This window comes from Zonotrichia albicollis, chromosome 12 (assembly GCF_047830755.1).
Source record: "Zonotrichia albicollis isolate bZonAlb1 chromosome 12, bZonAlb1.hap1, whole genome shotgun sequence".
In the NCBI taxonomy this organism is placed as follows: Eukaryota; Metazoa; Chordata; class Aves; order Passeriformes; family Passerellidae; genus Zonotrichia; species Zonotrichia albicollis.
Genome location: NC_133830.1, coordinates 14,134,483 through 14,161,588, shown reverse-complemented (window position 1 = coordinate 14,161,588; position 27,106 = coordinate 14,134,483). Strand labels below are relative to the sequence as shown.

The window sequence follows — 27,106 nt, the reverse complement described above, 5'->3', positions numbered from 1 at the left end:
CCCAATTCACTCTTGGCCCTTGGTTTCCCCAGGAAGCCACATGGCCAGGACAGATCCCACACCCCGGGGCACTGGGAGCCGCACAGGGCTGGGAACAAGCAGGGAGGAGGAGGAGGAGCAGCCAAGGCAGCTCTGGCAGGTGAGCAGAGGTGCCTGCCCAGACCCGCTCGCTGCCTGCCCTGACCAGAGGGTCTGTGCAAGCGGCAGAAGCTCAGGAGGGAGGGAAGGAGGGAGGGAGCAGGATGAGCCCCAGTGCCCGTCCCCCGAGGCTGATCGGGAGCAGAGGCCCTCAGCCTGCCCGGGCAGGATCCTGCCTGCGCTGCTGTCATGCAGGCAATGAGCCCAGGGCAGGAGAACCACTCTAGCAACTGCACTCCACCAGGAAATCTGTGTGCCTCAGTGAGACCCCGTGGGTAGCACCAGCATGGACAGACAGACAGACACACTGCCCTGCTCCAGGCTGTGCTTACCAAGGAGATTTATTGATAGGGAGAGTGGGCAGCACTGGCCCCAGCTCCCCCAGCAAGCGGGCAGGGAGGCAGGACAAGGCATGGGGAGGCAGAGTGGGGCACTGGCCAGCCCCTCATCACCCAGCCAGTGCAGCCAGAGATGGCACAGGGAGAGGGGGAGGCACTGACAACACCAGGAAAGGCTGGAGGCACCTGGGCACGAGGCTCTGGTGGCACCTGACCACGGGGGACACAACCCTGTGGGTGTCCCCATCAGGCCAGCCCTGAACACAGCCAACATGGCACGATGCCATCTACATCCCCAGCACCAGAGCAGGTATTTGCTGTGCCCAGAGCCCCTGCCCCTCTTTTTAAAGCCTTGTGTCTCTGCTTGGCACTCCCTGCCCCTCGCCAGGCGCTCAGCCCTCGGCGGGCAGCGGGGGCACTGATGCCAGGGCAGTCAGGAGGCGGGCGTAGATCTCGATGCCCCGCAGGAAGATTTGCTCGTTCAGGAACTCGTTGTGGTCATGCAGCAGCACGGGCGTGCGGTTCATGGGGGAAAAGCCAATAGCAGGGTGTCCTGCCTGGAGATGGGGACACACAGAGTGAGGTCACAGCCCCCTTTCAGCTGCACACAGCTGCTGCTCGGGGCTGTGGTCCCAGCCCGGGTGAGGGCAGGCTGGCAGCACACTCACCGCTCGGATGTAGCGGCTGTCGGTGGCAGCTGGGAAGATCTCCAGCTTGAGCTGCAGCTTCCTGCCAAGACAGACCCTGTGTCAGCACAGACACACTGCCAGCAGAGTCCCCTGTCCAACTCACACCCCATGGGCAAAGAGACTGTGCCAGGACATCCCTCATCCCTGCAGGACACTCAATCCCATCCCTTTTGCGGGGCAACAGGGAGATGCTTTGGCAAATCCCCATCCCAGCCCCTGACATGACCTCAGAGGCCCCCAGGGACCACCTGGCTTCCACCAGAGGATGTCCCTGCCAGGATCCTGCCCTTCCTAGGGACACTACTTACATGTCCCTGCAGACTCCACTGAAGGCCTTCCACCATGGGTCCGACTCCTCAGTGGAGGTGATGTGTTGGTCCATGCATTTCTGACAAGAGGCAGAGGGCAGATGAAGGGGCGAGAGGGTGGCATTTGGCAGGGGAGGGACAGGGGAGGCCAGGTAGCTGAGATCCCCTCACCTGGTGGAACTCAAAGGTGACACCTTCCCCAGCATCACGGCACCACGTGGCCACCTGCTTCTCGAAGGCCTGGGCAGAGACCAGAGGAGGGGTGAGAGCAGGGCACCCTCATCCCCCCTCCTCTCCTGGGTAGGGCTGGCATGGTGCCCACCTTCAGGTCCACGGTGGGTGGGATGCGGATGTCAAAGCTGGCAGCCATCTCGGAGGGCACCACGTTGAAGGAGACACCCCCCTCCAGCATGGTCATGTTGAGAGAGGTGACATCCCCCAGGGTCAGGCTTGAGTCGGACTTGAGCCTTGGGGGATGCAAGGGACACACTATCTGCCACCTGGGGAGATGTGCTTCCCTACCCTGCTGTCACCCAAAATGGGGAAACTGAGGCACAGGGCAGCAGCACCAGATCATAGCCTGGCTTGGGACCCCAAAGGCCCCCTCTCATGGACTGAAATAATCCTGCTGCCCATCTCCTACCTCTGCTTCTCGCTCTCCCTGAAGGCCAGGAAGGAGGTGATGACTTTGTGCTGGGGAGGGAAGGGCAGTGGGTGAGGACCAGCCCCATGGGCAGGGGCCTGGCACCCAGGGCAGGCATGGGGGTGCACAGGGGGTACCCCCTCTCTCACCATCTTCTCAGCTGCCGTGTTGCTGATGAAGCGGGACCCATGCCCGGGGCTACCCGCGCACTTCACCTTTATCCCTGCAGGCGTAGAGGGAAGGGTTGAGCAGAAAGCCTGGGACAGCATCAGTGCCCCAGCACCCAGGAGAGCCAAGGACAGGGCAGTGGGCACACAGATACTCACACCATGGGCTCCTCTCACCATAGAAGACACTGAAGGTGTCAGATGGGCTGGCCAGGCCTGTGGTGGGCACAGACAGAGGGTGAGTGGGACATGGAGTTACCGAATGCTGCTCTGTCCTAGCAGCATTTTCCTCCAGACTGGCACCTGCCCCAGGGGAAGGATCCCCCAAGGGGGTCCCTGGAAGCAAGTGGGGTGCTGGTGCCTGGGGAGTGATGCCAAGAGGAGACACATCTCAGTGCCAGCCCTACCAATACTCACCCTCATCCATGGCAAAGCCCACGTTGAGTGCTTTAAACTCAGGGCGCTGCACGAACATCTCCATGCCCTTGTGTCCTCCCACCTCCTCATCTGTGGGGGAGAGCCTGGCATGGAGGGAGGAACTGGGGCTTCCCGCAGCCCACCACCTCTAGTCCTCCTTCCATGCCAGCCTGGATGCCACCAGCACACCTGATGTCCTTGGACATGGAAACCTCTCCAGCCTTGAGCTAGGGGAGGTCAGAACCTGAGGAGCCTGGCTGCCATGGGAGACTCCCCAGCACCACCCAGCTGCCAGCCCCCCTGTACCTCCTGAGAGGGGACAGCCTGGGGACTCACCAGGCACAAAGGTGAGGTGGATGGTGCGGGCAAAAGACTTCCCTTCTGTCTTCAGCCTCCGGATGGCCTCGAGGTACCTTGCAAGGGAAGGCAGTGTACGGTCATTGTGGAGGAGAGGGGCTCGTGTGCTCTGAGCCACCTCAGGGCAGAAGTGGCACCTCTGGCCCCAGGGACCCTAAGGATAGTGGCATCCCGTCCTGCATCACTCAGGGACACCACCAGCACCGTGCTCACCCAGCAGGTGCTGAGCCCTCCACTCACTGGATGGAGACGCACTTCATGTCCTGGGCACCCCGGGCGTAGATGTTGCCTTGTGAGTCTTTAACTGCCTCGAAGGGGGGGTAGGTCCAGTGCTCCTGCAGGGAAGAGCGTCCACGATGGCAGAGGGGCACAGAAGGCACCAGCTCCCATCTACCCTGCCTCCTCTCCGTGCCCTTTCCACCCCTCGCTCTGTTCCAGCACCTCGAAGACAGGCACAACGTCAGTGTGGGAGTTGAGGAGGATGGAGCGCAGGCGGGGGTTCGTGCCCTGCCACGTCAGGACCAGCACCACACGGCCCTGGCACACCTGTGGGACAAAGGCAGGATGTCACCAGGGTTCAGGATGGGGACAGAAAGGTTTGGATTAGCAAGCTGGAGCCGAAAAGCATCAGCTTGGGAAAAGTTTCTGGATGCCACCTGCCACCCCCTTCTATACTGGGAGAGGAGCAGGCCTGCCTAAACCCCCACAGCCAGACAGAACCTGGCTGCAGGTGTCAAACCTGGCTGAAAATTCAGAGTAGAGAAGACAAACCCAGCATGATCCCCTGGTGCCAGGGAGTCTCCCAGGACAGCCAGTGCCCAGCAGGAAGGATGGCCCCAGCCAAGGTGACGCTGCCAGGTCCCCTGCTAATCATAGCACAGGCAGCTGCAGAGGTCAGCAGGGAGCAGCCGGAATACCAGCTCAAGGAAGGGCTCAGGTCAGCAGGGGATTACAGGCAGAGGGATTCACTCCTGTCTAGCTCTGGGTGCAGGCAGAGGAGCATCTCGGTCACTGAGGACCCAAGCACAGGATGGATGGATGGGTGGGTGGACAGACTGAAGGCTGCTTCTCAGCTTGCTCACCTCCACTTTCTGGCAGGCCAAGCCCAGCTCGGTGCCGACACGTTCCAGAAACTGGACAGCTGCATCTGGGGAAGAGTGGGGAAGCCCACATTTACACTGGGGTCACTCACTGCAAACCCCCAGGGACCCCAAGGCTCTGTGGGGTTCCCAGAGCAAGGAAAGAGGTGACAAAACAGGACAGGTGCTGCAGGTCCTGGACACAAGAAGTGGCCATAAACAGGGATGGGAGAAGCTCATCACCATCCCTTTGGGGTGAGGACTTGGGAAATATGAAAAAAAATTTTGAAAGGGGGTGAGTTCAGGGGGAGTGTTTCTGCAGTGGAGTTTACGGAGCTCCTCACCGATAAAATATACTTTAGTAGGAAGACACAAATGTTTACAGAAAGAGATCTACACAGAAGGAAATAACCCATCCCAGGGCAGCATGGAAAGTGGAGCAAGGGACACGGGGCTAGAAGAAGCAAACAGCAGCTCTGAGGGCACTTGAGATGTCCCTGCCCCAACCAAAGGCACCAGCAGAGATAAGACACAAGGAGTTCGCTCCTTAACACCACGATCAAAACAGCCCCAGTACAGGACTTGGGCACCTGGGTCCAAAGATCAGAGCTGCAAAGCTGCATTACCCAGTCCCACATGGCTCCCCGTCCTGTCCCCCCATCCTCACCGTAGTCAGGTTTTGGGTGGACAGTGTCAATCCTCAGGTACTCCCGGAAAAGCGTAACCGAGGGGTTCTCTGAGGCCCCCGCGCTCTTCCCAGGCTTCCCAGGTGCCATGTCTGGGAGCAGGGCTGCAAAGCTCTGGGGAAAGAGCTGCAAGATGGTTAATCACCCACCAGCCCCTCCAAAGTCCGCCTGCACGCCTGGTCGTCACAGAAACCGAAGGGAGATGGGGCAAAGGTCTCCCCATGGGACTCCTGGGACACTGCCACCATGGGAGAAATCCCCCCCACTTGGGTACAGGGTGGGATGGGGTGTGCCCATCATTCTTTCTTCCCCCAAAACACATGTTCCTGCCCCAAACACAGTGCCAGGACAGGCTGTGATGCCCAAGCAAGGGGTGAAATCCAGGGAAGGGCTAGCTGGGAGGAAAGGGGGGCAGCTAGGTGGGGGAGTATGAAGAGGGGTAAAGGGGAAGAAGGGTATGTTGGGTAGGGAGACGTGGTAGTCAGGATTATCCAGGGGTTATAGGTTTGTGGAAATGCTGGGGCATGCAGGCAGGGAAGGCAGGATGCTGGTGTAAGGGGGGGCAGGTAGGGAAAGGGGGCTACTGCCTGGCTAGGGGGTGCAGGAGAGCTGCAAGGAAAGGCTCTGGGGGTGCAGGGAAATGGGGATGGGGAAGGGGGATTGAGTGTTAACAGAGGCCAGAGGTACTGGGGGACCACACGAGGGTGACAGGCTACTGTGGGAGCTGTTTGAGGGAAGCTGGGTGGCTGGGGGAGCAGGAGGATGTGGGGTGCTTAGGGGCACATGGGGGCTCAGCAGGAGGGGGGAACGGGGGGTATGGGAGCAGGGGGTGCACAGAGGCCATGAGGGTGCAGTGGGACCGTGGTTAGGGGGGCAGGGGTACGTGGCTGGGGGTGCCAAGGGGCACACACAGGTGGGGTACAGGGGTGCCATGGCTGGGGGCAGGCAGGGGGCACAGTGGGGTGCAGGGGCACGGCAGCTGGGATGCAGGGACACCATGGTCAGAGCTGTGGGCAGCACAGGGGCACGGGCAGGGCTGCAGGGCTACTGTGGCCAGGGGGGTACGGGAGGAAACAGAGGGCAGGCAGGACACCGTGGTTAGGGCTGCAGAGCTGCGTTACTGGGGTGCAGGCATAGAAGTTACAGGAGTGCATGGGCAGAAGGCCAGAGGGGTGCTGGACAGCGTGGTTAGGAGTGCAGGGGGTGCAGAAGAGCGCGGCAAGGGAGTGCAGGACAGGAGAGGAAGGGTGCGAGGGGGGGTGCAGGGTACCTCGGCCCGGGTTTAAGGGGGGCCAAGGCACCGGGGCACCCACCCGCGGGGTGCCCGGCCCCGCTGCCCGGCCCCGGCCCTACCTCCGCGCTGCCGCCGCCGGCGCTGCCCGCCCGGCCCCGCTCCGCCCGCCGCGCTCCGCCCCGGCCCGCCCCGCCGGCAGCAACGGGCAGGAGGCGGGCAGGGGCGGGCCGGGAGCGCAGGAGGGGCACGGGGCACGCAAGGGGCACGGGGCACCCTCCTGGCCCCGCACATGCGGCAGGGAGATGGGGCTGGAGCTCGAGGAGCCCCGCGGCGCTTTCCACACGCAGAAACCAGAGCAGCATTAGTTTATTGGCCTCGTGACAGACTGTTCCTCCTGCCAGCAAGGGACACCTCCAGTCCCACCCCCCGCCGTCCTGGGGATATCCCAGGAGGGAACCGCATCCCTCATGCCAGCTGTCTGTGGCTCCCAGCCGCCCGGAGGCCCCTCTGATGGCAGGGAGGAGGCAGTGCTCACTTCAGCTGGCGCAGGAAGCCCAGCAGGGCCCGGTGGAACTCCTCTGGCTTGTCCAGGTAGCAGGCATGGCCAGCACCTGACAGCACGGCCACACGGTGCTTAGGGAGGTGCTGGAGGTTCTGCAGGGCCTGGGGAGCCAGGCCAGTGTCATGGTCACCATACAGGATCAGAGTGGGTGTCTTGGTAAGGGGAGAGAGAAAACAAGAGCAGCTGTCAGAGAGGTAAATGGCCACCACACTCCCCCTGGGCTGTGCCCACCTACATCCATCATCACAGGGGCTGCAAAGCTGAGGGGAGGCAGGTGCCAGCACCCCCATGAGCTGGGGGTCACAGGTCCCCCTCACTCACCCCAAAACAGTGCCACCCTCCACATCACCCTGCAGCCAGCTGGCCGACAAGGCTCACCAATACCCAGGGCAGCCCCCAAGAGCCCAAAAACCCACCTGGACTGCACGGTACTGCTCAGCAGTGAAATCCTTGGTGCCCACGGGTGCGATGGGCACAAAGCCGGCCAGCCGGTCCCCGTGTGCCAGGAGGAAGGGCAGGGAAAAGCGGCCGCTCATGGAGGGGCTGATGAGAACAGGCCTCTGCATGCCCAGCTCCTGCAGGACACGGTCCAGGAATGCCCTCCGGCCCTGTGCTGTCAGCGCCATCTCCATTGGGGGAGAATCCCCATAGCCTGGTATGGGGAAGAGGGCATGGGGTGGTCAGGGGGCATTGTGCAACCTGCAATGGTCTCTCCTCACCAGGGTTCAGGGGCTTGGCAAAAGATGGACCCTCGATCAAGCCCCAGGGTTGTACAGTCACAGCCATCAATGCCACAGGACACAGAGAAATCCCAGGCACAGAGCCCCAGGGATCACCAGCAGCTACCCAGAGCCCTCCCTGAAGACATCCAGAGCCCAGCAGTGACTAAGGCAAGGGACGGGATCTGCCCAAAGAGATCAGCTAAGCACAGCGCCATGCTCCTACCGGGCAGATCTATGGCAACCGCACGGTAGCCCTCTCCAGCGAGCAGTGCCAGTGTGCCCAAGGCCTCCCACGTCTTGGAGGTGAACGCCTGGCCGTGCAGGAACAGGACATCAGGCCTGAGGGGGGAAAGACAGGCGGGAAGGGCTTCAGGGAGGCTGCCGTGCCTGCAGCGTCCAGCGGACCGGCCCCAGGGCCTCCACCTGCAGCTGCCGGCGGGCTGACCCACCTCCCGGGGCCCGCAGCTGCGGCGGGAGCCTCCCTGTAGAACACGGGGGGCTCTCCCGCAGCCATCCCCGTCCGCACGGTGCCGTTGGCCGCCCGCCAGGCCCGCTTCCCCTCGTCAGGCCGTGAGCGCCGGGCGGCCGGGAGCAGGAGGTACAGGAGGAGAGCGAGGAGCGCCCCGAGGAGTAGCAGCCACAGCCGGCTGCGGCCAAGCAGCATCTCCGCTCCTGCTGGAGGAGAGCGGCTGCGCGGGGCTGCGGGACCCCAGCCCGGCTGCTGCGGGGAAACAGGTCCCGGTCCCCGCTGCTCCGCTCAGCTGCGGCCCAGCCCGAGCCCCCGCCCGGCGCTGCCGGCCCCGCTCGGCCCCGGCCCTGCCGCCCCCGGCCCGCCGCGCACGGCGCCGCTGCGCCCTCGGGCCCCGCCTGGCGGCAGCCCGCGACACTACTGCCCCGATGGACACAACGGCCGCGGCCCGTAGCGGAGCTTGGCAGAGCTCGGCAGAACTCGGCTATGTTCGTCAAGAGCTCGGCGGCTCTCGGTACAGCTCGGGCAGGGCTCGGGTTGGGCTCAGTACTGCAGGGCAGAGCTGGGGCTCTGGTCTGCAAAGCTCGGCCTGGCTCGGTAGAGTTCGGGTAGGGCTCGGTTTCGCTCGGCAATACTCGGCTCTGCTCGGGAAAGCTCGGCTTCGCTCGGGTTCGCTCGGCTTCGCCTGGCAGGGCAGGGCCCGGCCCGGCTGGCCCCAGCGGTTCCCGGGGCCGCCCCGGACCTTGCGCTCCATGACGCGGTGCCGCCGTTCTCTCGCCCGCCCCGCCGCTCTTTGGCCCCGGGGCGCGGCACCCCAGTCCCGTGGTGCGGCGGGGAAGAGGCGAGCGGCGGCCGGCCCCGTGTGCGGAGCAGCAGGTAAGGGCTGCAGGCCCAGCGATGGACGGGGAAACTGAGGCAGGGGCGGGCCCCTGAGGCCGCCTGGCACATCGGTGACCCCGGTGGTGCCACCACAGTGAAGATGCCGGTGTGACCCTTCACAGCCCTCTTGCCTTCCTGCCACCACCGGGCAGAAGGTCCATCAGCCCTCCCGTCCCGTTACCCCAGTTAACAGCGCCCCGGCCCCCAGGCATGGCCGCCCCGCGGGTCACCGAGAGCACCGTCACGGTGCAAGGACAGAGCCTCTTCTACCGCCGAGCTGAGCCGGCCCAGGCAGTGCCCAGGCTGACCGTGCTGCTGCTGCATGGCATCCGCTTCTCCTCCGAAACCTGGCTGCAGTTGGGGACACTGGCCACGCTGGCCGAGAATGGCTACCGAGCCGTGGCCATCGACCTGCCGGGTAAGGTGTGGTGAGCACAGCCCTATCAGGCAGGGTAGCCACCGGTTTGTGGTGGCAGGATGGCAATGCCCGTGTCCTGCTCTGCTGTGCTGGCTTCTCCCTGTCGTGGAGGCAGTGTGGAGCCTGACAGGGCCACTTGTATCTCGCACGATTCAGGGCTGGGGCGCTCGAAGGATGCTGTGGCCCCAGCTCCCGTGGGCCAGCCAGCACCGGCGGCGTTCCTGAAGGCAGTTTCAGAGGCTCTGGACCTGGGTCCAGCTGTGGTGATCAGCCCATCGCTCAGTGGCATGTACTCGCTGCCCTGCCTCTTAGAGCACAGCCAGCTGTTCAAGGCCTACGTACCTGTGGCACCCATCTGCACTGAAAAATTCACGGCGCAGCAGTATGCCCAGATCAAAGTACGGCCTGGAAGGGCACTGGGGAGGGCAGGGAACTGGGAGGAGATGGTGCAGAGGGGACCCTGGCACCGGGGTTGAGCGGGGAAAAGGCCAAACAGGCCAGAAACCCTGTTGCCACTGAAAGAGGAGAACCTGATGATGAAGGAATGTAAATGTGGGGTAGCGGGAGGTAGAGAAGGGACAAGTGGAGACCCAGGAGTCTGAGCTTCAGTCTCTCTTTGTCATACTGGGTGTGGGAGAAGGGCAAGTGACTCCCCGCCAGGGTGTCTCTGGCAAGGAGGAGCAAGTGCCTGAGTGACCCTTGCAGGCTCAGGGTGCTTTCCCCCTCTACAGACCCCCACGCTGATCGTGTACGGGGACCAGGATGCAGAGCTGGGGCAGACCAGTCTGAACAACCTGAAGCACCTCCCTGAGCACCAGGTGCTGCTGCTGCAGGGTGCAGGACACGCCTGCTACCTGGACAAGCCAAATGAGTGGCACCGTGGACTCCTGGACTTCCTGCAGCAGCTGAAGTGAGCAGGATGGGACCACAGAGCAGGAGGATGTGACCAGCCCACCCACCCCTCTGCCTGCACATGCACCCTTGTGCCAACCTGGGCACTCACACTGCACTGGCCCACACCAGTACCCACTCTCTTGAGACCAAATAAAACCCCAAGCTCTTCCACTGCTTTCCTGCCACCTTCATCCTGCTTCTTTTCCACCTTTCCTACAATGTCATGGTTTAGGCCTGGCACACCTCCTTCCCCCATCCCTACCTCCATGGCAGCTGTTGCACACAGTTTTAGGGGGTGACAGCAGGGAAATTGCAGCCACTGAGGGATGGTGCATTTGGGGATTGTGGATGGGTGAGTGCCAGCCTTGCTGGAGCCCACACATCACTCCTGATGGGACCCCCATGAACCTCAGAGGGTACCCAGGGAGCCCTGGGGCTGTGTTAAGGGACAGGTAAGTCTCCCAAGGCAGTGACATCCGTGTCCCCAGCTGGCCAGCTTCCTCTTCATCCTCCTCTTCCTCCTCCTACCCCTCCTGGCATGCACCCAAGTCCAGGGTAATCCACAGGGGCTTAAAAGGGAGCTGCCAGGCCTGGGAGGCTCCTGCCCATGCCCAGCACCCTGGGGAGATGGGTGTCAAAGAGTGGCAGCCATGGACAGATGAGGGGGCAGGCAGGGAGGCCGGACAGACAGGGGGCAAGACCCCTGCCTGCCCCCTGCCTGCTCTGCCTTTGGTGCTGCTGCACCGGGCACTCAGGGGCACAGATGGAGCCGGCAGCAGGGTGCCCCCCCAGTGCCCCCCCTTCCCCAAGCTTGCCTGGCTTTAGCTGCTTACGCCAGGGCCCAGGAGGATTTAGTGGGGGAGGTAAGAGGCGGGGGGGCACTTTTCTGTGGGTGCAGGATGCCCGTGTGGGGGACACAAGGCAGTGCCAGGGGTGCAGGAGCTGGTCTCGGCCCTGGCAGTCTGGCAGCACCCTTGTATGGAGCATCCCTGGCGCCCCAGATGGCTCAGCTCCCCTGTTGCTGTCCCGATCCCCCCATTCACGGGTGCCTCCTGCCCCTGCGGGCACCACCCCGCAGCAGCAGCCCGGGGTGCCAGCGGGCCTTGGGGTGCCAGCTGCCCCATCCCTGCCCGCTCCGGTGTCCTTGAGCCCTCGAGCCCTGCCAGCTGATCGGCTTCCAGGAAAAAAAACACGCAATTACAAAGAGGGGCGATGTGTGAGCCAAAGGGAGGGGGGCCGGGGGGGCCAGGAATGTCCCCAGCGGTGGCAGATGGCCTTACCCAGGGTGCATTGTTCCTTTTAGTGTCTCTTATCCGCTGTAATAGGATCCCGGAGGGAGGGATGTGGGAGAGGGGAAGAGCGAGGGGGGCCCCGGCGTGGACCGGGGTGGGGGCCGGGGCTGCCAGCTTGGCCCTGGCCTGTCAAGCGGCTCATTGTTCCTGCCCCGGGTGTCACTGGGCGCCGCCGGAGACAATGTGGCACTGAGAGGGGCGGCCGGCGGTGGAGGGACGAGGCGCACGCAAAGGTACCCGCCCGGCCCCGCTCCCGCGGGGACCAGGGGGCTTGGGGCAGCCGGGAGGGCGAGAACTGAGAGGTTTCCCCAGGGACGGGGTGGGGGCTTCCTCCTGTCGTCCCCCCTCCCTTTGTCACCCGAAGGTGCCCCGAACGACGGGCGGTGCCCAGCTTGCTGGCTGTCCCAGTGCCAGCCATGGCAGGTGGCCTGTGCCCATCACCGGGGCCTTTGGCGTCTCTGCCAGCCTGGCTCACCTGGGGGAGAGCCCTCTGCCCGCAGACCCCCCAGGCGTTGTCTGTGGCAGCGGGGGGGACACCCGTGGCCCTGCTGCGATTCCCCGTCCCATCGCCAGCCTCATCCCTCTTCCCGCGGCGGGGTCTTTGTCCCTGGCGGGCTCCTGCTGCTATTCATCCCAGGGGAATGGGGACCCTCGCTGTCCCTGCCGGCACCCCACACCTCTCCGGCTGCGCGGGCAGGGTGCATCCCTCCCTGCCTCCCCCTCCGCCCCACTCCGGGCTCCCCTGCACCAGGATCGGCAATATTCCCCCTCTCCAGTGTCTCCACCTTTCCCCAGCCCGCGGTAACGGGGGGTGCAGACGGGGCGCTCGAACCCCTCCGGGGGTGCGGGCACGGCGCTTGGGGGCTGCGCCCCCCCGTTCCCCTGATGCAGGAGATGTGCTGTAGCGGTGACGAGTCCTGCCAGCACCTAAAATAGCCGCCCCCCCCGCCATGCCCGCGGCCGCGGCCCCAGCCTCAACACGGGTGCTTTGTTTCAAAGCTGCTTGGCATCGCCCAGCCCGCCGGGAGCCAGCGGTGCCGCAGCCGCCCACCCGGGCCTGCACACACACTGATTGTCCGGCTCCCGGGGCCCCGGCCGCCCACGGCAGCCCGGGCACACGGTCCGGGGGCCCTGGGGTGCTCCAGGAGGGGACACGGTGCAGCCGCGTCAGTCAGCAGGCGTCATGCTGTGCTTTGGTTTGGCTGGTCCCCATCTAGGAGCTTGCCTCAGTGTCCCCTGGGGCTTTGTGCATGGGAACGGGGAAGGGAGGAGGAGAAAGAAGGTGGCTTGCATAGCCTGCGAGACCACCCAGGCCACCTCTGTTCTCCCCATTCTCCCCACTGCAGCAAGCATTTGCAAACAGAACCCTATCCCACAGCCACGCTCCACACGCCTTGCCTCCTCCCCCTATATCCATCCATCCATCCATCCATCCATCCATCCATCCATCCATCCATCCATCCAGTTCCTGACTTTGTGCAGGACAGCCTGGAGGCAGCTCAGGTCATAGCAGCGGGTCCCTTCTGGGGTGCAGGGTGCCTGTGGGGTGCCATGGGGCCATGTGAGCCTCACCTGCCAGAGGAGGGCACAGTGCTGCCCCTGCCTCAGTTTGCCATTCCCCAGCCATAGGATATTCAAGCTGCAGATCTGGAGCTGGGGAGTTAGCTGGGGCATGCCCCCTTTCTGAAGACCACCATGTCCCACAGGCTCATCTCGCCCTCCCGCCATGGCATCGCCGGACGGAGCCAGTGGCGTGGGTGGCAGTCCCGAGGAGACAGAGCTCAGCATCACCCTGACCCTCCGCATGCTCATGCATGGCAAGGTAATGGCAGGGGGCTCAGTGCCACTGAGGGGACAGCGATGCCTGGGCTGAGGGGCCATGCTGGAGCTCCAGCTCCTCACCAGGCCCTGTTTTCTTCCCATGCTCGCAGTCTTCCCTGGGAATAGCATTCCCAGAAGGATTTCTCTCCCCATCCTAAGCCAGGGAGGGGCACATTCCCATGCCCCAGTGTCACTAGTTAAGTCACCAGTGTCTCTGGGGCAGAGTCTGCCTGTTGCCAGGCTGGGGGCAGAGGAGGGATGTGGCATGCAGGGAGCCACCTCCTGACAGTGCCACTCTTCTCTGCCTTTTCAGGAGATCGGCAGCATCATCGGCAAGGTAAGATCTGGGGTCCAGTGCGTTGCCAGCACTTGGCCCCCCTGGACCTGACCACCCACTCTGTTCCTTTATCTGCAGAAAGGAGAGACTGTTAAGAGGATACGAGAGCAGGTAAGGGCATGCTGGTGGGCTGCCAGGTCCTGCTGCCTGTCATGCCTGTACCTGGCAGCTCCCACTTGCCTGCCCCCTAAATCCCAGGTGCAACCAGGGAAAACAAAGCAGCACCCCAGGGAAGGCTGCCTGGGGCAGGTGGGAAGGCATCAGTATCCCCCTGTGAGGCTATCCCTGGGGGAAGTCCTGAAGCACAGGGCTTGTGACATCCCTAACGGGGTGTGACACTGTCCCCAGAGCACTGCACGCATCACTATCTCAGAAGGGTCCTGCCCCGAGCGCATCACCACCATCACCGGCTCCACCGACGCCGTCTTCCGCGCTGTCTCCATGATCGCCTTCAAGCTGGAGGAGGTAGACAGCCCTCCTAAATCCCCACCAGGTGCCCCCACACCTGTGGGATCCTCGGGTCTGACGCTGCATCCCACATCCCTCACAGGACCTGGGAGCAGGGGGCGATGGGGTGTCAGCAGGCAGAGCCCCGGTGACCCTGCGCCTTGTCATCCCCGCCAGCCAGTGCGGCTCCCTCATCGGCAAGGCGGGAGCCAAGATCCGGGAGATCCGGGAGGTGAGCCTGAGGGGAGACTGGAGGGGGAATCCCTTTTTCCCCCTGGATGTAGGGGCTGACACAGTCCCACAGGGGCTGAGGGAGGTGATGCAGGAGAGGGAGCATTGCCCTGCAGGTCCTGCAATGGGCCCTGGGGGTTCAGGAAGGGGACAGGGGAGGTGTGAGGTGCTGAGTGCTGGCAGGGAGTGGTTGGGGAATGCCAGCCTCTCTCTGCTTCCTGCAGAGCACAGGGGCACAGGTGCAGGTGGCTGGTGACTTGCTGCCCAACTCCACTGAACGGGCTGTCACGGTCTCGGGAGTGCCAGACACCATCATCCAGTGCGTGAGGCAGATCTGCGCTGTCATCCTGGAGGTACCTGCAAGCCCCCTGCCCAGCCCAGGGGGCATCTGCTACCCACCTCCCCCTCCCCAACGCTTCCCATGCCCATCTGGACCCGAACACCAGGGTTCCCCTGTGTGGAAACCCCTAGGAGCACCCTGCCTTTGTAGTGCTGGGGGCTGTGCCCAGCTTGCTGGGGGCATAAGGGGGCAGAGGGTCCTTGGGGCTACAGGGGCATTCAGCTTCATCTCTCATCTCCTCCACCTCCTTCCTTCTATCTCCAGTCGCCTCCGAAGGGGGCCACCATACCCTACCACCCTGGTCTGTCCCTGGGCACCATCCTGCTCTCTGCCAATCAGGTAAGAGGCCACAGCATCTCCGAGGGCATGAGGTGGCCAGGAGGGCAGCCTCTACCAGCAAGGGGCAACTCTGGTGGGCTCAGGGTAGTCTCTCTGCCCCAGGGGGGTGTGACCTGAGACAATGGTCCTCACCTGACTCCTCACTCTGATTCCCCATTTTTCTCTCCCCAGGGCTTCTCCATGCAGGGCCAGTACAGCGGGGTCTCTCCTGCAGAGGTGAGTCTGTCCATGAGGCAATGGGGTCTGTGCCCACCAGGATGGGCGCTGCTGGGAATGCCTGCCTTGGAAGGCACTGGGGCACAGCTGACTCTGCCATCACCCCTAACACCACCTTCCTCCTCTTGGCACTCTCTGGGCAGGTGACGAAGCTGCAGCAGCTGTCAGGGCATGCGCTTCCCTTCGCCCCCCTGGGCCATGCACCCACCATGGTGCCAGGTGAGCATCTCCCATGCTCCCCCGAGGCTGGGTGTGCCCCTCCTGATCCTCCCTGACACCTGGCCCTGATGAAGGGGCTTCCCTCCTCTGCACCCTTTCCAGTCCCAGCCCCCCCAGCATGTCTGCCTGCCCCTCCAGCACAACCTTGTCATTGTTTTTCTGGGGTCACTGCACCCACCAGTGCTCCCCAGGCCTGCAGTGGGAGAGCACCAGCACCAAATTATGCCTTGTGTCTGTGTCCTGTCTTCCTTTCCTTTCCCCAGCAACCCTCCAGGTTTGTCCTCAGGGCCACTCACCATCCCAGTATGGGGCTGGGGTAGGGGCACAGAGCTACTGGAGAGCTGCCCCTTCGTTGCTGACATCCCTGTCTCTCTCTTCAGGTCTGGATGCCAGCTCCCAAAGCAGCTCCCAGGAGTTCCTGGTGCCCAATGACGTATGTATTGATCTAGGAATGACAAGGGGAACCACAGCTTGTCCCCACCCATGTGGCTCTTTGCAGAGGCCAGCACCCACTGATGCACACAGTGGAGGCTCTACCAGAGCTTAGGAGCAGGAGGGAGTAGCTGGGGCAGAAGAAAGGGGAAACTGAAACACAGGACAGGGGGAAGAGTTTGCCAAGGAAATGCCTTGGCATGTGACACAATGCCAGCAAGAGGGTCTTAGGTGAGACCAAAAAGCAGGGTTTGCTCAAGGAAAGCAGTGTCCTGCCCTCCTAGTGCCTTCCACAGTTTCACTCCCAAGGTGTAGGTGGTGTCTGGGTGAGCCCCTTGGAGCTCCCTGCTTGGCAATCTGCCCTGGCTCAGCCCACTCCATCCCTGCCCTTTCAGCTCATCGGCTGCATCATCGGCCGGCACGGCAGCAAGATCAGCGAGATCAGGCAGATGTCAGGTGCCCACATCAAGATTGGCAACCAGACCGAGGGCTCCAGCGAGCGGCATGTGACCATCACAGGGACCCCTGTCAGCATCACCCTGGCTCAGTACCTCATCACAGCCTGGTAGGTGTCAGCCTTGGGGGACTCATGCTGGGTGCTACTGAGGGATGGCTCTTCACCAGCACCCCAAGGCAGCTTTGGGAGGATCCACAGCATCCTCAGGAAGAATGAGCTGGGTGGTGCTTTGAGATGCTGAGGTGGCAGGACCCATGACCCACCTGATTTGAGGCCCAGTTTTTTAACTCAGGATGTGCCATGGATACTTGTGCCAGAAGGGATGGGGTGCGCAGCTCCTGCACCCCAACCTTGTGGTGGGAAAACAACTCTGTCACCGTGGTACTCACCATCATCCTTCTCTCTTTCTTCCCCAGCTTAGAGACTGCTAAATCTACCTCTCAGGTGCCACCAGGCCCTGGCTCCATGGACCTCGGCATGGGTTTCTCGCAGCCCCTCGCCCCAGGCTCCGGTGCGGCTCTCCCCGCCGTGGCCCCAGCGCCCCCGGCCCTGCTGGGCACCCCCTACGCCATCTCCCTCTCCAACTTCATCGGCCTCAAGCCCGTGTCCTTCTTGGCATTGTCCCCCTCCTCTGTGGCAAGTCCCAATGGTGGCACCACCACCTACACAACCAAGATCTCGGCGGCCAACGGCACCAAGAAAGCTGACCGGCAGAAGTTCTCGCCCTACTGAACCCCACTGGTGGCTGGACCAGGGGGTCCAGGGTGCTGTTCAGTAGCAGGGACACCTTCCTGCCACCCACCCTGATCTCAGCCTCTGCCAGGTGCCCCATGTCCCCCACCCCAGGGAAGGGAAGGGTCTTCCTGGTGGTGATGCCTGCTGGAGGAAGGGGCAGTTTTGTTGCCTGCTGTCCATCCCAGCAGCTCTGTGCCCCTCTCCCTAATTTTCTGCACAGAGGCCATGTGTCCCAGTATTGGGTGGGGGGGCTGTCCCTGCTGGCCTAGGGTCCCTTCTCCCAGTGCCCTGTGCTGGTGTGGGACCCCTACTTCCTGCTCCTTACCCTGCCTCCCCTGCCATCCTGCTCATGCCCACACTCCATCTGGCACCCAAAGCCAGGTCCCACTGGATGAGGGCTGCCTGGCCTCTCCAGGAGTCCCACTGGCTCTGGTGGGGAGCCCTCCCTGGGCCACCCTGGGCCAACCCCATCCAAGAGCCAGTCCCTGCTGGCTTGGAAATGCTGTATATATATGAGTCTATATTTTTTCCTCCTTTGTAACTTATCAATGGTTTAATAAAAAGATAAAATTTACAAGAAAATGACAATAATAATAATATTCCCTACCCTGGGTGGAGACTTCCCCCAGAGCAGAGGTGGCCCCAGCTCCTGGGTACTTGGGTGGTGGACGGAAAGACATCCCTGTGTCTAGGGGGGGATGCTGGCCTTTAGCCCCATCTCTCTGGGAGGTCTTCCTGGAGCCCCTCCCTGCCACAGGGAGGCCATAGGGCAGTTTTCCCTCAGGCCTTCAGTTACTTCTGCAGTAGGACATCTCCAGCCCACCATGCCAACACCATCCCTGGGACCTTTGTGGGCAGGCAGAGGGTGATGTACCCCTGCAGCATTCCCCAAAAGGGTCCAGTCCCCCTTCCAGCAGTGGGGACCCTATGAGAGCATCCTCAAGCCCTTCAAAAGCAATGAGACTGAAGAGGAACAGCAGGTCCTGATCCCCTCTGGCTGCTGCTGCCCTGGGGCAGCCCACATAGCCACCCCCCACCACCCTGTGTCACCAAGTCCAACCCAGCGTGCCCTTGGCTGGCAGCCCAAGTTGGCACGCGGCACTGCTGACCAGGCTTCAAACTGGGCAGCTGTGTCCATAAACAGCCTGGTATGGACCCCCAGACAGCCAGTTCCCCCCCAGGGGGGTGATCCCTGCCAGCTGAGAGGGACAGAGTGCATGGCCAGGCGTGGCCACAGGCATTGCATGCTGCCATGCCAGCAGGACAAACAGTGACACAGCCAGAGCCAGCCCTGTGGGTGTGTCCCCCGATCAGTGTCGTAGGGAGCAGAATCTCCTCCACACAGACATTAGTTTTGGGTTAAACAGCCGAGGATGGAAGTCTCTGTGTCTGCCATCCAGGCTCAGCAGGGGCTGGGCCCTGGTGTTACTGGTGTTAGTGGCATTAGCTGGAATGTTGCCCCTGGATCAGGGGACATCGGCCCTTCCCGTCGGCCAGGTGTGCTCCCACCCAGGCAATGGAGATGGAGATGGAGGTGTCCCATCCCCTGCCCCTGTGCAGGAGCCCCCTGGCACCCCATGTCTTGAGGAGAGCCCATCTCTGGAACTGGGCTGTGCTGGCGGAGCCAGAGACAATTCCAGCCTGCAGAAGAGAGAGGTGACTTCCTCAGATCTGCTACCTTCTCCCAGCAGAGAAAACATCTTTCAACATAAGCTCAGAGAAGAGGCAAAACCTGCACAAGGACTCCTCCAAATCCAAGAAATTGGGTCCAAGCAAGGCTCATGGGTCCCTGGCAGGTGTCCCGCCCAGCACAGTGGGACAGATCCTCCCTCTCAGCTGCTCTCTTCCCCAGGAACTTGACTTGGGGTGGGGAAGCTTGTTGTGGTCTGGTCCAGCCTGTTCCTGGGGCTGGGGCTGATGCAGCTGGTGTGCATCTCCAGTGTGCAAGTTGCTCTCTGGAGGAACTGCAAGAAGTTTTCCTGCACAGAAGCCTCTGAGATGGTAAGACAGATCTCCTGACCAAGTGGATGGTTGAGACAGCTGCGCCGCAGCCGGGCCAGCTCCTCGCGGATTTGGCGGTTCAGCAACCCGTAGAAGAAAGGATTAACAGCAAAGGAGGAGTAGGCAATCCAGGTGACCACCATCTCCCCGTGCCCACCACCCACAGTGGCAAGAGGGACAGAGGAGTGCAAGTGGAAAGCAAAGAAAGGCAGCCAGCAGCACAAGAACTGTCCCACAATGAGCACCAAGGTGAGGATGGCCTTGTTGCTTCCCAGAAGGCGATCTGGGATCAGCCTGGGCAGCATCAGGATCCAGGCAGTGAGGATGGTCACCTGGCTGGCAATGGAGTCACATCGGTGTCTGGGTGCCACAGCCTGTGCTGGCACGGGTGCCTGCTGCAGGGACGCAGTCCGGGCCACGCGGTAGATGCTGGAGTAGACAGCGAGGATAATGATGGTGGGCAGAATAAAGCAGGTGATGCTGAAGAGGATCACAAAAACATTCTTGTGGGCCCCAGGGCTCCAGTAGACCGTGCAGCGGCTGGCACTGGTGGCCCCGTTGCCATGAGGCCATGCCACTAGTGCCAAGACAGTGATGAGAACAGACTTGACCCAAATGAAAACCACTCCAGCCACCGCCAGCCTGATGGTCATCTTGACCTCATACCTCAGGGGGTGGATGATGTAGTAGTACCGCTCCACGCTGATGATACAGATGGTGAGAATGGAGGCACTGATGAAGCAGATGTTCAGGAATATCACGGCCTTGCACTCAGCAATGCTGTAGATAACCCAGTTGAAATAGGAGGAGCTGGAGATGATCCCCAGGGGCATGAGGAAAATGGCTGAGAGGAGATTGACCACGCAGAGGTGGCAGACAAAGATGAACTTCCTGAAAAGGGGTGTTTTGAGGATGATGACCATCACCACGATGTTGGCCACCAGGGCAGTGAGGGTGAGCAGGATCATGCAGAAGAGGCCCACCACCTCCTGGCCAATGGAGTGCTCGGGGATGGAGAGCAGCTCTAGGCTGTCCGTGGCGTTTGACCCCGTCCAGCTCGGCATCCCCCTCCAGTGCTAAGCCAGCAGCTCTGGTGCCCGGGCAGCAAGGGCTCTTCTCCTGTGTCCCAGACAGGGTAACCCCACCACAACCATGGCTGCTACCTTGCCTGTTGGGATCAGGAGCAGGTGTGAAGGGAACGAACCAAAATGAAGAAGAGCCACAGAGAAACACAGAGACAACCAGCACTCTTCCCAGGTTCTGGAGGAGGGAGAGGTAGCCAGTGAAGTCATATCACCCTGGCTCTCCCAAAGCTGCCACCCAGGCTGTCCCCAACCCTGCCAGGGACCCCATCCCCCCTCTCCAATGGCATCAGTATGTCCTGAGGTGGGACAGCACAACTCGCCTGTCCCAACCCTCACGCTCTGGCCACAGGGGGCCCCAGGGTGGGTGGGATTCAGCGCACCTTTGCTCCTGGGGAGATGGGAAATGCTTCTCTCCTCTGGGGTTCCTGCTTGCTGCTGTTGCTGGTTCTGTTGCTCCCGAAGCAGAGCGGGGCTGCCGGCCCTGTGTGAGGCCACGCTCGCCCGTCCCTGCTCCCGTCACCGCTCGTCATCCTGTTTGCCTGCAGCCCGCCAGCTGCGGATGGCACCAGCTGTCACTCCCGGCACTGCCTGCACTGCCTGCACCCGTGGCAGTCCCACGGGCACAGCTGCTGGGTCCTAGCAGCCGGCAGGGGCTCAGGAAGGGGGGATCGGGGTTCCTGAGCCCTGTGCCCCCCAGAATGGCCCCCCGCTGCACCAGGCCTGGTCCTTCTACAGGAACACCTCAGCCTTTCCTTGGGCTCAGGGGACAGAGCTACAGGCAGGTCTGCAGCAAATCATCTCCACTGGCACACGGTATCACAGGGTGCTGATACCCAGGGGCATCAGGGTAACACAGCTGGGAGTTGCCCTTCCCTGGCAGCCTAAGCACCTGGACATGGGCTCAAGGGGCACATGTGAGCACAGAGAGGGGCTTGGCATGGGTGCCAGCCTGGGGCAGGACAGCAGGCATGGCACCAGGCATGGCACACTAGAGAGAGGGCAGGATGAATTCCTCCATGCCCAGGCAGGGCAGCAGATCTTGTTCATCCTCTGTAGCTCTGATGCCACAGGGTGGGCATGAGCCATGTGCCTTGCTACGGTGATGAGAGCAGCTGGCTCTTAGAAACACCAGCTTTCATCTGAAGGCTTCAGCCCCCCCAGAGCCACCCACGCCATCCCTTCAGGAACCCACAGACACCCCTCGCTACAGCACACCCACCTTGCTGGGCAGGAAAGTGAGAGCAGCACCCGGTGCAAGGCACAGTGCTTTTATTGACAATCAAAGCAAGCTCAGTGCCCATGCCAGCCTGTCCCTTGCCAAGTCCCAGGTGGGGTGGCCAGGGAGTCCACAGATCACTGTGCTCTGGGCTGGTGGGTGTCACCTCCTGGCACTGGGCCAGGGCCAGGGTGCTCTCAGGCACCCTCAGAAGCGGAGCTGCACAAGGTAGCGGAGCCGGCACTGGCTCTCCTTGTAGATGAGGTACTCGCTCTGGCTGAAGGAGGAGTCCTTGTAGGCGGGCATGGGGATGGGCTTGCCCTGGCACACCAGCACCTTCTTGCCATCCAGCAGCACCTCCTCGTCCTGTGCAGGATCTGGGCCAAAGACACCCCAGCACCACATGAAACCTGAGATCTGGCCTCTCCCCCCTGCCACCCTCTGCGCAGCACAGCCCCAGAGCTGCCACAGCCCTTCCTGCCCGCAGCTCACCCGGCTCTGTGCGGCCACAGGCCACGACACTGTCATAGCCAGCAGGTGGCTCACACAGCGTGGGGTCGTCGCTGGTGATGCGGTAGGGCTTGCCCAGGGCCACCTCCGACAGGAACATGATGCCAACATTCTTAGATGTACGGCCCACTGCCATGGGAGAAAAGGGAATGATATCACCATTCCTGGCACTCCCATCTGGTCGTGCCCAGGCCACGCTGGAGCACCGGGACCAATCACCATGGCAGGGAAGGGGCACGGCAAGCCCACAGCTGCCTGGCAGGAGGTATGCAAGGGCAGCCAGGCTCACACAGACCCTGTAGGCATCACAGACAGCCCAGCCCATGGCAGGATCCTCACCATAGCTGGCTGACTTGCTGTTCTCAGAGGCAAAGTAGATGCCCTTGCCCACGCGGCCGCCGGAGTGGGGCATGATGCGCAGGCCGCTCCTCAGGATGGCCGCCACCACCGCCACGCTGGTGCCGTGCCACAGCAGCCGCCGGTGCTCCAGCAGCTCGTGGGCCTTGAAACGCTCATCCTGCAGAGATCAGACATAAAGGCTGTCCACAGAGGGACACATGGGGGCCCAGGGGTGGAGAACTGCCACCCCCCTCCCCAGTCCAGCCCCAGTGCCTGGCTGGAGGGGCAGGAGAGTGGGTCCCTGTTCGGCCCTGGCCAGCTGGGCTGAATGCCCTCCTGGGTGGAGAAGCCCTAAAGCAATCCTGGGGTGCAGCCATGGCTTCCCCACTGTGACATGGGAGAATCAGCTCCTCCTCACCTCACCATCTCGGGCCACCTGCCAGATGTTGAGGATGTGGAGTTTGTGCCCAGTCTGCATCACATAGGTCTGGATCAGCTGCCAAGGGGGAGGCAAAAAAGCTGTGTCATTCCAGGCAGCCATCTCAGCAATGCCCACGGTCCCCCTGGGACTGTAGAAGGCTTTGGGGTGCCCACAGGCCTGACATAATTGTTTCCCATTATGGGACACTGTGGCACAAGCAGCACCTGGTATTCCCGGGAGGCCGGGTCAAGCAGGGAGAGCTGGCAGCAGAGCAGGGCATAATCCTGATCCAGTGGATGGGCAACTTCTTTCTCCTCCTCCTCCTTCTCTTTCTGAGCCTGCAGGCTCTGTGCAAGCTCAATGTCAGCGAGCACCTGGCAGGGACAGAGCAGGGACATCCTCAGCACCAGTGGTGGGCACTGTGCCAGGGGGCCGGGGCAAGCCCAGCCTCATGCCAGCAGCTCCTGCCCCACCAGGGAGGGATGTCAGGCACCGTGTGCTCTGGCAGCTCACCAGCAGCATGTCCTTCTTGGCACGCAGCAGCTCAGGGGAGTTGATGGTGGGTGGCCGTGCCCGCCCAAAGTTGTGTGGGACGATGGTGTAGAAGCGTGAGGAGAGTTCCTCCAGGCGGGTGGCCTGGGGGGGCTGCTCCCTCAGGGCTGCCTCCAGCTCCTCCAGTGCCTCAAAGCCCCTCGCAATCTGCTGCTTGCTCAGCTTCCCCAGGGGCATCTTCTTCACATCTGCAGGGGAGGACAAGGTGAACCCATCCACCCCACTCGCCCTGCAGCTACCTCCAAGAACCTCCAGAATCACCATGGGCAAGTGTAGGCACCAGCATGGGGTGTCCACAGTCCCATCAGGTGCCAGGATATCAGAGGGGGTGCTCTAAAACCCATCAGCACCTCTGCTCCTTTCACCTACCCACCTTCACCCCCCAACAGAGCCCATGCCACCCATCAGCCACCAGCTCCTACCGATGTTCATGGTCTGCATGGCATCCCGGAACATGTCACTGCTGAAGATGAGGGACACCAGGTCCTGAGTGGCTCTGTCCAAGGTGCAGGGCAGCACCCGCTGCTTGCACACCTTGTCCCCATCCACGGCATCCACCTGCAGACACCCCACATCAGCTGTGGGCCTGCAGGCAGCTGTGGGAGCACAGCACCAGGGCTGCCCATTCTGTGAGGAGAGCCCGGTCCTGGGGCAGCAGAGCAATGAGCAGGTGCTGCCTCCACTTTCCATGCCACCCACAAGGCCATGTTTCTCATTCAGGATGCCCTCCCACTCCATTTTAACCCATTAGCCCCAAATCTCTGCCAGCAAGCTGCTTCAGCAAGCACCCAGACCCCCCCTCAAAACCCATCCCATCCTGCTGACCCTCTTGGATGTCCTGGTGTTCAGTGGGCCAGGAGTGCAATGAGGACCATCCCACCATGGTGACAAGCTCTCTCAGTACTCACCCTGAGTGTAGCCTCCACCTCCTTCCCAGCCCCTGGCTGCACCTCAATGAGCATGTACTTTCCTGGGTGGGCAACAAAGTTCTCCCTTGTTGCCCAGCTGTTCTTGGTCTTCTCCCGAAACTTCTTCTCAAAGTCCTTCTTGGCAGCCTCCAGGGAGGCACAGGGCATGAGCTTGGACTGGCCTGGCTCTCCCTGGCAGTGGAGAGCAGCAGTCAGGAGCTCCACCAGCCCCATGCCAGTGGAAGCGGGCAGGCAGGAACAAGGGGAGAGCAATGCTGTGGGGCAGTGAGCAGGAATGTGCTGAGCCACCAGCTCAGGAAGACACCCCAGGACCCCTTGCTGGGCTGTCACACTCACATTCACTGCAGGGACAGGTGCCACATGCCCCAGACAGGCAGGCTATGTTGTGTGGGGAAAAGTCCATTAAGTCCCCCATTTAAAGTGCTATAGCAGGACACTTGGGTGCTCGCTTTGGGACCAGGCACCACCAGGTTCACAGTCAGTTTTTGGGGCTCTGAAGGCAGGGTGGGGCCAGCTGAGGTGCAGGGGATGAGCAATGCCCAGGAGGACTCACCACGCGGCCCCAGCGGCTCCACACACTGTAGGCACCATCGTGCTCCAGGAGCTGGAGGATGTAGAACTTGTTGTTGTTGGCACTGATGTTGGTCTGGTTCAGGGTGCAGTCATAGTCCTCATGGACCTACAGCGAGTGACATGGCCTGGGCTGGCACCTGGGAGCATTCAGGGAAGGAGAGGGGGCACAAATGTCCCAGTGGGAACACACGGGGTCTGCAAGGGAAATTGGGGCTGCCCCTGTGTCAGCAGGGCAGGGGCTGGTCTGAGACTGCCCCAAGCCTCCCCCCCTGCCCCTCTGAGCCGCCCAGCCCTGCTCTCACCCGGGCACCCGCTGCTGAGCTCAGGGGGCACAGCCCATCAATCGTGGCAGGCGGCTTCTCCTTGGCAGCGGTTTTCAGGGTTGCCAAGGTGGAGCTCCAGGTGTCGTCCTCCTCTTCCACTTTCGGTTTCTTTTCCCTGCTGTCTGGCTGCTTCGAGGAGGAAGCTTGGCGCTTGGAAGCCATGACTGAGCCCCCCCTGCTGTCACCGGTCAGCACAGCCTTAATCCCTCAAAAAAATCCTTGGGGACAGCAGAGGGAGAGGTGAGAGATGCCAAGCTGCCCTTCCAGGAAAGTCCAGTGGGCTGTGCCTTGCTTTCCCTGTGCCTTCAGCCCACAGCAGGGCTGGAGGAGGGGATGGGACCTCTGCCCACAATCCTGTCCCTGTGTTCAGGGTGTGTGGAAGAGCCTCTGAGCACCCTTCAGCCCTTGAGGGACCCCAGAGTGGAAAGAGCCCAGTGACACAGAGCCGAGGGGGAGCACAGGGGAGCTGTGTCCCCATCTCCCCTCACCAGGAACCCCCAATCCACACGAGTGTGTCCCCAAGGCTCGGCCAGCTCTGTGCCCCCAGGGACATGCAATAGGGGAAACAATGCAACCACACACCACCTGACACGAAATGTCATCCCCCAGTTGCTCTCAAGAGCAGTGAAATGCTTTGATTTGGGCAGGAGGGGGCTTGGACAGCCCCTGTGTGCTGTGCCCCTGCCATCCCAGCTGAGGACAGCAGTGGGGACAGGGGCTACAGGCTGTGTCCTACCTGCTCCTGCTGCCCAGGGCTGCCTGCAAGAGCTGCCGGGAGCCTCCAGGCTGGCCGGGCAGCCTGCCCAGAGGAGAAACTTTTTCCTTAGGCAGCACTCGGGGATGACAGCGGAAACAGCTGAGACGCCTCCGGGCAGCAGCGCATGCACCCTGTGACAGAGCTGCCTGCTGCTCGGCTCCACTGCCTGTACTGTCTGTACTGCCGTCTGTCTGTCTGTCTGCAGTGCCTGCCTGCAGTGCCTGTACTGTCTGTCTGTCTGCAATTCCTGTCTGCTTGTACTGCCTGTCTGTCTGCAGTGCCTGCACTTTCTGTACTGTCTGTGTATCTGTCTGCACTGCCTGTCTGCTGGTACTCCCTGTACTGTCTGTCTGTACTGCCTGTCTGTCTGTACTGCTGTACTGTCTGTCTGCACTGCCTGCACTGCCTGTACTGTGTGTCTGTCTGCACTGCCTGTCTGCTTGCACTGCCTGTACTGTCTGTCTGTACTGCCTGTACTGCACTGCCTGCACTGTCTGTACTGCCTGTCTGTCTGTACTGCAGTACTGTCTGTCTGCACTGCCTGCACTGCCTGTCTGTCTGTACTGCCTGCTCTGCCAAGCAGTCCCTGGATGAGATGTGACCCTGACCCCACTGTGCCCTCCAGCCAGCCCCACTCCGCCATGCTCTTAGACTAAGAAAACTGTCTTGAAAAAAATAAAGATGGCACCATTTTGTGTATAATTTTTAAATATATTTTGTTGGGTCCCAAGCAAACTCTCAGGACTGAGGGTCAGGCAGTGAGGAGGACCTGACTGCATTTGAATGTGGTTTGAAGGGCTCTCAGCAGCCTCTGCCTGCTCCTGCCATGCTCTGAAGGGTTCAGGTCCAGGCAGGAGAGCTGTGCAGGAGCAGGGACTGTGCTGGTGCCATGGGAAGGGGGCAGTGGGGACCTTGGTGCTGGGAATATGGAGAGGACAACATTGCTGGGGCCAAAGTCTGGTTGGCTTTGCAGGTCCTGGGATTGGCCATGTGAGCCCAGGCAGTGCAGGTGGGGATACAGCCCCACATCCTCCCTTGGGAACAGAAATTATTCACTTTTAACTGAGGCATGTGCTCCCCAAAGGGACCATAGGCCATGAAAACTATTTAGCTATTGATAGGGGGAGGAACTGGGGTTCTTCACTGTGCAGAAGAGATGACTCCAGGGGGAACTTAAGAGCCCCTTCCAGCCCCCAGAGGGGCTCCAAGTCGGCTGGAGAGGGGATTTTGGATGGGGCACACGGTAACAGCACAAGGGATAACTGCTTTCAACTGACAGCAGTTTTGGATGGTTCATGAGGAAGAAATGCACTGCGACGAGGCATGGGGAGCTGTTTCACAGAGCAGTTGCGCTGCCCCATTCCTGGCATTGTCCAGAGTCAGGCTGGAGGGGGCTCTGAGCATCCTGCTCCCATGATGATGGGGGGGAGGCCGCACCGCAGGGCTTTTAATGGCGGCAGCGCCCCCCAACTACATTTCCCGGCGTGCCGCGCGGCCGCTGCGCCTGCGCCCCTATTGGAAGCTTCCAGTCGGG

The 27,106-nt window shown here is 61.8% G+C and overlaps 6 protein-coding genes across 13 annotated transcripts; 2 read left to right on the top strand and 4 right to left on the bottom strand.

Annotated features, from left to right (window-relative positions):
- Positions 1-454: 454 nt before the first annotated feature.
- Positions 455-6,418, bottom strand: ACY1 (aminoacylase 1). 4 transcript variants are annotated; one of them, XM_074549965.1, is made up of 15 exons: positions 6,176-6,418; positions 4,804-4,948; positions 4,140-4,204; positions 3,499-3,603; positions 3,298-3,392; positions 3,037-3,113; positions 2,701-2,790; positions 2,443-2,499; positions 2,266-2,339; positions 2,117-2,166; positions 1,796-1,940; positions 1,645-1,713; positions 1,474-1,553; positions 1,145-1,205; positions 455-1,033 (listed from the first exon to the last, which is right to left on the bottom strand). In XM_074549965.1, the coding sequence occupies exons 1-15, from the start codon at positions 6,416-6,418 to the stop codon at positions 869-871; spliced, it is 1,521 nt and encodes a 506-aa protein (XP_074406066.1). In that variant the 3' UTR covers positions 455-868. The 4 variants fall into 4 exon arrangements, with proteins under 4 accessions (XP_074406066.1, XP_074406067.1, XP_074406068.1 ...); XM_074549966.1 differs by having other exon boundaries at positions 4,804-4,936; XM_074549967.1 differs by having other exon boundaries at positions 6,093-6,227.
- Positions 6,419-6,587: 169 nt separating this feature from the next.
- On the bottom strand, positions 6,588-8,399 carry ABHD14A (abhydrolase domain containing 14A). The gene is made up of 4 exons (XM_074549976.1): positions 7,790-8,399; positions 7,564-7,679; positions 7,035-7,270; positions 6,588-6,770 (listed from the first exon to the last, which is right to left on the bottom strand). Exons 1-4 carry the CDS (start codon positions 8,002-8,004, stop codon positions 6,588-6,590), a joined length of 750 nt encoding a protein of 249 aa, XP_074406077.1. The 5' UTR covers positions 8,005-8,399.
- Positions 8,281-10,191, top strand: ABHD14B (abhydrolase domain containing 14B). Of its 5 annotated transcripts, none has more exons than XM_074549972.1 (4): positions 8,281-8,323; positions 8,897-9,106; positions 9,263-9,504; positions 9,838-10,191. In XM_074549972.1, exons 1-4 carry the CDS (start codon positions 8,296-8,298, stop codon positions 10,018-10,020), a joined length of 663 nt encoding a protein of 220 aa, XP_074406073.1. In that variant the 5' UTR covers positions 8,281-8,295; the 3' UTR covers positions 10,021-10,191. The 5 variants fall into 5 exon arrangements, with proteins under 5 accessions (XP_074406073.1, XP_074406075.1, XP_074406071.1 ...); XM_074549974.1 differs by having other exon boundaries at positions 8,305-8,323; positions 8,875-9,106; XM_074549970.1 differs by lacking the exon at positions 8,281-8,323 and adding an exon at positions 8,361-8,685.
- Positions 10,192-10,324: 133 nt separating this feature from the next.
- On the top strand, positions 10,325-17,441 carry PCBP4 (poly(rC) binding protein 4). Its single transcript, XM_074549969.1, has 13 exons — positions 10,325-11,525; positions 12,999-13,114; positions 13,427-13,450; positions 13,529-13,561; positions 13,799-13,915; positions 14,001-14,129; positions 14,353-14,481; positions 14,733-14,807; positions 14,979-15,023; positions 15,167-15,242; positions 15,623-15,675; positions 16,070-16,239; positions 16,548-17,441. Exons 2-13 carry the CDS (start codon positions 13,019-13,021, stop codon positions 16,861-16,863), a joined length of 1,263 nt encoding a protein of 420 aa, XP_074406070.1. The 5' UTR covers positions 10,325-11,525; positions 12,999-13,018; the 3' UTR covers positions 16,864-17,441.
- Positions 17,403-20,838, bottom strand: LOC102065395 (putative G-protein coupled receptor). The gene is made up of 2 exons (XM_005485478.4): positions 20,333-20,838; positions 17,403-20,035 (listed from the first exon to the last, which is right to left on the bottom strand). Exon 2 carries the CDS (start codon positions 19,929-19,931, stop codon positions 18,699-18,701), a length of 1,233 nt encoding a protein of 410 aa, XP_005485535.1. The 5' UTR covers positions 19,932-20,035; positions 20,333-20,838; the 3' UTR covers positions 17,403-18,698.
- A 366-nt stretch (positions 20,839-21,204) lies between these two features.
- PARP3 (poly(ADP-ribose) polymerase family member 3) lies at positions 21,205-25,698 on the bottom strand. The gene is made up of 11 exons (XM_005485479.4): positions 25,552-25,698; positions 24,795-25,033; positions 24,473-24,598; positions 23,899-24,090; positions 23,413-23,548; positions 22,952-23,178; positions 22,663-22,812; positions 22,436-22,513; positions 22,018-22,195; positions 21,661-21,807; positions 21,205-21,545 (listed from the first exon to the last, which is right to left on the bottom strand). Exons 2-11 carry the CDS (start codon positions 24,975-24,977, stop codon positions 21,376-21,378), a joined length of 1,587 nt encoding a protein of 528 aa, XP_005485536.2. The 5' UTR covers positions 24,978-25,033; positions 25,552-25,698; the 3' UTR covers positions 21,205-21,375.
- Between the last annotated feature and the right edge of the window lie 1,408 nt (positions 25,699-27,106).

What these genes read in the sequence shown, in the direction of transcription:
- ACY1 (XM_074549965.1), bottom strand. Translation starts at nt 6,418, where the DNA reads ATGCTGCTCTGGTTTCTGCGTGTGGAAAGCGCCGCGGGGCTCCTCGAG. An exon ending in ATGAAGTGCGTCTCCATCCA is followed by an intron (nt 3,114 to 3,297) that starts GTGAGTGGAGGG and finishes TTCCCTTGCAAG; the next exon opens with GTACCTCGAGGCCATCCGGA. An exon ending in ACAGCCGCTACATCCGAGCG is followed by an intron (nt 1,034 to 1,144) that starts GTGAGTGTGCTG and finishes CCCCATCTCCAG; the next exon opens with GCAGGACACCCTGCTATTGG.
- ABHD14A (XM_074549976.1), bottom strand. Translation starts at nt 8,004, where the DNA reads ATGCTGCTTGGCCGCAGCCGGCTGTGGCTGCTACTCCTCGGGGCGCTC. An exon ending in GCAGCTGCGGGCCCCGGGAG is followed by an intron (nt 7,680 to 7,789) that starts GTGGGTCAGCCC and finishes TTCCCCCCTCAG; the next exon opens with GCCTGATGTCCTGTTCCTGC. An exon ending in AGCAGTACCGTGCAGTCCAG is followed by an intron (nt 6,771 to 7,034) that starts GTGGGTTTTTGG and finishes CCCCTTACCAAG; the next exon opens with ACACCCACTCTGATCCTGTA.
- ABHD14B (XM_074549970.1), top strand. Translation starts at nt 8,562, where the DNA reads ATGACGCGGTGCCGCCGTTCTCTCGCCCGCCCCGCCGCTCTTTGGCCC. An exon ending in CCCCGTGTGCGGAGCAGCAG is followed by an intron (nt 8,686 to 8,896) that starts GTAAGGGCTGCA and finishes CCCGGCCCCCAG; the next exon opens with GCATGGCCGCCCCGCGGGTC. An exon ending in CGTGGCCATCGACCTGCCGG is followed by an intron (nt 9,107 to 9,262) that starts GTAAGGTGTGGT and finishes CGCACGATTCAG; the next exon opens with GGCTGGGGCGCTCGAAGGAT.
- PCBP4 (XM_074549969.1), top strand. Translation starts at nt 13,019, where the DNA reads ATGGCATCGCCGGACGGAGCCAGTGGCGTGGGTGGCAGTCCCGAGGAG. An exon ending in GCATGCTCATGCATGGCAAG is followed by an intron (nt 13,115 to 13,426) that starts GTAATGGCAGGG and finishes CTGCCTTTTCAG; the next exon opens with GAGATCGGCAGCATCATCGG. An exon ending in TCCTGCTCTCTGCCAATCAG is followed by an intron (nt 14,808 to 14,978) that starts GTAAGAGGCCAC and finishes TTCTCTCCCCAG; the next exon opens with GGCTTCTCCATGCAGGGCCA.
- LOC102065395 (XM_005485478.4), bottom strand. Translation starts at nt 19,931, where the DNA reads ATGCCGAGCTGGACGGGGTCAAACGCCACGGACAGCCTAGAGCTGCTC.
- PARP3 (XM_005485479.4), bottom strand. Translation starts at nt 24,977, where the DNA reads ATGGCTTCCAAGCGCCAAGCTTCCTCCTCGAAGCAGCCAGACAGCAGG. An exon ending in GCTCAGCAGCGGGTGCCCGG is followed by an intron (nt 24,599 to 24,794) that starts GTGAGAGCAGGG and finishes CACTCGCTGTAG; the next exon opens with GTCCATGAGGACTATGACTG. An exon ending in AGGTGGAGGCTACACTCAGG is followed by an intron (nt 23,549 to 23,898) that starts GTGAGTACTGAG and finishes GGGTGTCTGCAG; the next exon opens with GTGGATGCCGTGGATGGGGA.